The sequence below is a fragment of the Akebia trifoliata genome, chromosome 8 (assembly GCF_017979445.1).
Source record: "Akebia trifoliata isolate Shusen 1 chromosome 8, ASM1797944v1, whole genome shotgun sequence".
NCBI lineage: Eukaryota > Viridiplantae > Streptophyta > Magnoliopsida > Ranunculales > Lardizabalaceae > Akebia > Akebia trifoliata.
The window spans coordinates 4,848,469-4,851,231 of record NC_141382.1 but is presented as its reverse complement, the minus strand read 5'-3'; the positions used below and the strand labels follow the sequence as shown (position 1 = coordinate 4,851,231).

Here is a 2,763-nt window from a genome sequence, read left to right as displayed (position 1 = left end):
GGAAATAGTGCACACTACTTTATGTGGTCTGATGAACATCACTGCGAGAGGAGGTTATAGGTATTTTATTGGCCTCACAAATGATTTTTCCACTTATCATTATACCATCATAAGTTTGATTCTTTTTTAAAAATATCAAATAATTCAGGTTCGAGGTGAAGAAACTGATTGGAAAATCCGTCAAGACAATTCAATCTTGGAATATTTGAAAGATAATGGGATTGTCTCGTAATGGACCACTTCTAGAGAACCACAATAGAATGATTGATCAAAAGTGGCCAAACTTGTTTCTAAACACCTATCACTAGCTAGCTAAAATTGATCATATGGATGTCAAAAAACTAATGAACACTTGATTAAGTTCTCACAATGATCTACACTGAAATATGGTGTAAAAAGTTTTTATTACACGTATCTTATTATTGAATTTGGCCTTTGGGTTATAAGTTGGACAAGAATCCATGACTCACAAACATTTTGGTCATGACCCATTGAAAGAAATTATTTACATTAGGGAAGGTCATGTCATAATATTCAAATAGCAATAGAGATTTAATGAATAATACATCTCATGTAATCTAACTAATTATGTATTGGCCTTTTCTTAGGATTAAGAAAATGTGGTCAAACTTGCGCCTAACGCAACTTATGTTATTATTCTATTTTCTTTTGATAGATAAGTTAGACAAGAACCCATGACACACAATATGTCAACATTTTGGTCATTGCCATTAAATAATATTAGGATCTAATCATATCTTAATATTCGATTACTAATAGAGACTTAATGGATTATATATCTCATGTAATGAAACTAATGTATAATATGGGTAAGGTAGATGTATGATTATTAATTACATTGACAAAGACATGAACAATTATCAATAACTATTGATTAATCTAGAGAATTGGCATGAAGACACCTTGCAATCTCCCACTCTAGGAAGCTGCCAAGGTAGAAAGAAGACTCAGGTGGGAACTGTAATAGAATGGAAATTTGGAGAAAGTGTGTGAGAGAGATGGAGAACTAGTACTCTACCTTACCCATTTTATTTGCTAACTCCTTAGAATATTAGTCTTACTCATTTAGATCAAAATTTATATATATTCCCATTACATCTCTCAACAAAACACTAAACACAAGTTTTCCCTTCTTCATCACATCAAGAAATATGATGCAGTCTCAGCCTCTTCAACCCTCCTGGCCATACTATAACATCACAAACTCATCTTTTCTACATGGTTTAGATATGGATTTCCAAATGGGTGACTGCGATTTTTCTTCTTCATTCACCACCACTGAAGTCTCCTCCGATGGCATTTCTTCAGTCCTTTATCTCCCTACCATGAACCCTGATGAGTTATTCAATTTGCCAATTTACACTGATCATGATTTATCACCCATGTTTCCTCTAGAACAATATTCACCAAATTTTGAGAATTTGGTCCCTATATTGAATTCCCGAGTACTATGTGATGATGATATTGAGGATGTACAAAACTTAATTAAAGAAGAATATGAAGGAAGCCTAAGGTCATCATTGATGGAATACAGTGACACATCGCAAGACTTAACATTGGTACAACAATTGCTAGTCTTGCCAAGCGATGAGATGGAGATGGAAAAAAATTTGAGCATTTTTCATCTACTTAAGGCATATAGTAAGGCAATGGGGAACTACGAGGCAAATCTGGTTGACGTGATCTTAAAGCGGATAAGGGAGAAAGTTAGTCCAAGAGGAGGAACCTTGGAGCGTCTTGGGTATTACTTATTTCAAGCCATGGACAAGCAAGCTGAGTACCTAAAGCAAGAATCAATCAAGAACTACAGGGCTGCGTTCAGGACCTTCTACGAAATATTCCCATATGGAAGGTTCGCTCACTTTACTGCAAACTCGGCAATCCTCGAAGCCATTCCAAAGGATGCCGAGATCATACATATTGTAGATTTCGATATGGGCGAAGGTGTTCAGTGGCCTCCATTGATTGAGGCCATAGGGAGACAAAAATTAGTGAGGCTGACATCGATAAAGTGGAAGGATTGTGGTAGTGTTAACCCTCCTCAATGGAGTTTCGAGGAAACAAGGAGGCGACTTTACGATCTCGCACACTCTTTAGGTCTAAATTTGGAGGTAGAAGAGATGGAGATGGAGGAGTTGGTGAGGGAGAAATTGAAGATGAAGAAACTGGGTAAAGGAAAAGAATGGTTGGCTTTCAATTGCATGGTGGGTCTCCCACACATGAGGAGAGGGAGTAAAAGAAATGTAAAAGAATTTCTAGAGGTAGCTAAGGGTTTGATCAATAGCTCTATTAGTAGTAATAGTAATAAAGGTATTATTACTTTTGGAGATGGAGAAGATTTGGAGGAGAGAGAATGAGAAATTGTAGTGGGTTTGGTTCTTTCTTTGATGGGTATTTACTACACTTCCACACTCTACTTGAATCAATGGAGTGGAATTTTCCTACCCATCTTATAGAAGCAAGAGTGGCCATGGAGTGTCTCTTTGTTGCACCTTATCTATCTTCTTTTGCTTGCTTTGACAATTGTGAGGACAGTAATGAAGGTTTTAATCTTCAATCAGGATATGGGTTGGAGGGTTGGAGAATTAGCAAAGATAACTTAATGCAAGCTAAAGAAATGGTGAAAGAAGGGGAGAGCCTATATGGAGTGAGGGTTGAAGGAGATAACATGAATGTGATGGCGTTGGAATGGAGGGGTACTCCATTAGTGAGAGTTTCTACATGGAGATGAAAGTGAAATCC

At 36.8% G+C, this 2,763-nt stretch overlaps 1 protein-coding gene across 1 annotated transcript; it reads left to right on the top strand.

Annotated features, from left to right (window-relative positions):
• The first annotated feature begins 1,172 nt into the window (after positions 1–1,172).
• Positions 1,173–2,378, top strand: LOC147395626 (protein NODULATION SIGNALING PATHWAY 2-like). The gene has a single exon (XM_086452876.1). The coding sequence runs from the start codon at positions 1,173–1,175 to the stop codon at positions 2,376–2,378; it is 1,206 nt and encodes a 401-aa protein (XP_086309002.1).
• The last annotated feature ends 385 nt before the right edge of the window (positions 2,379–2,763 follow it).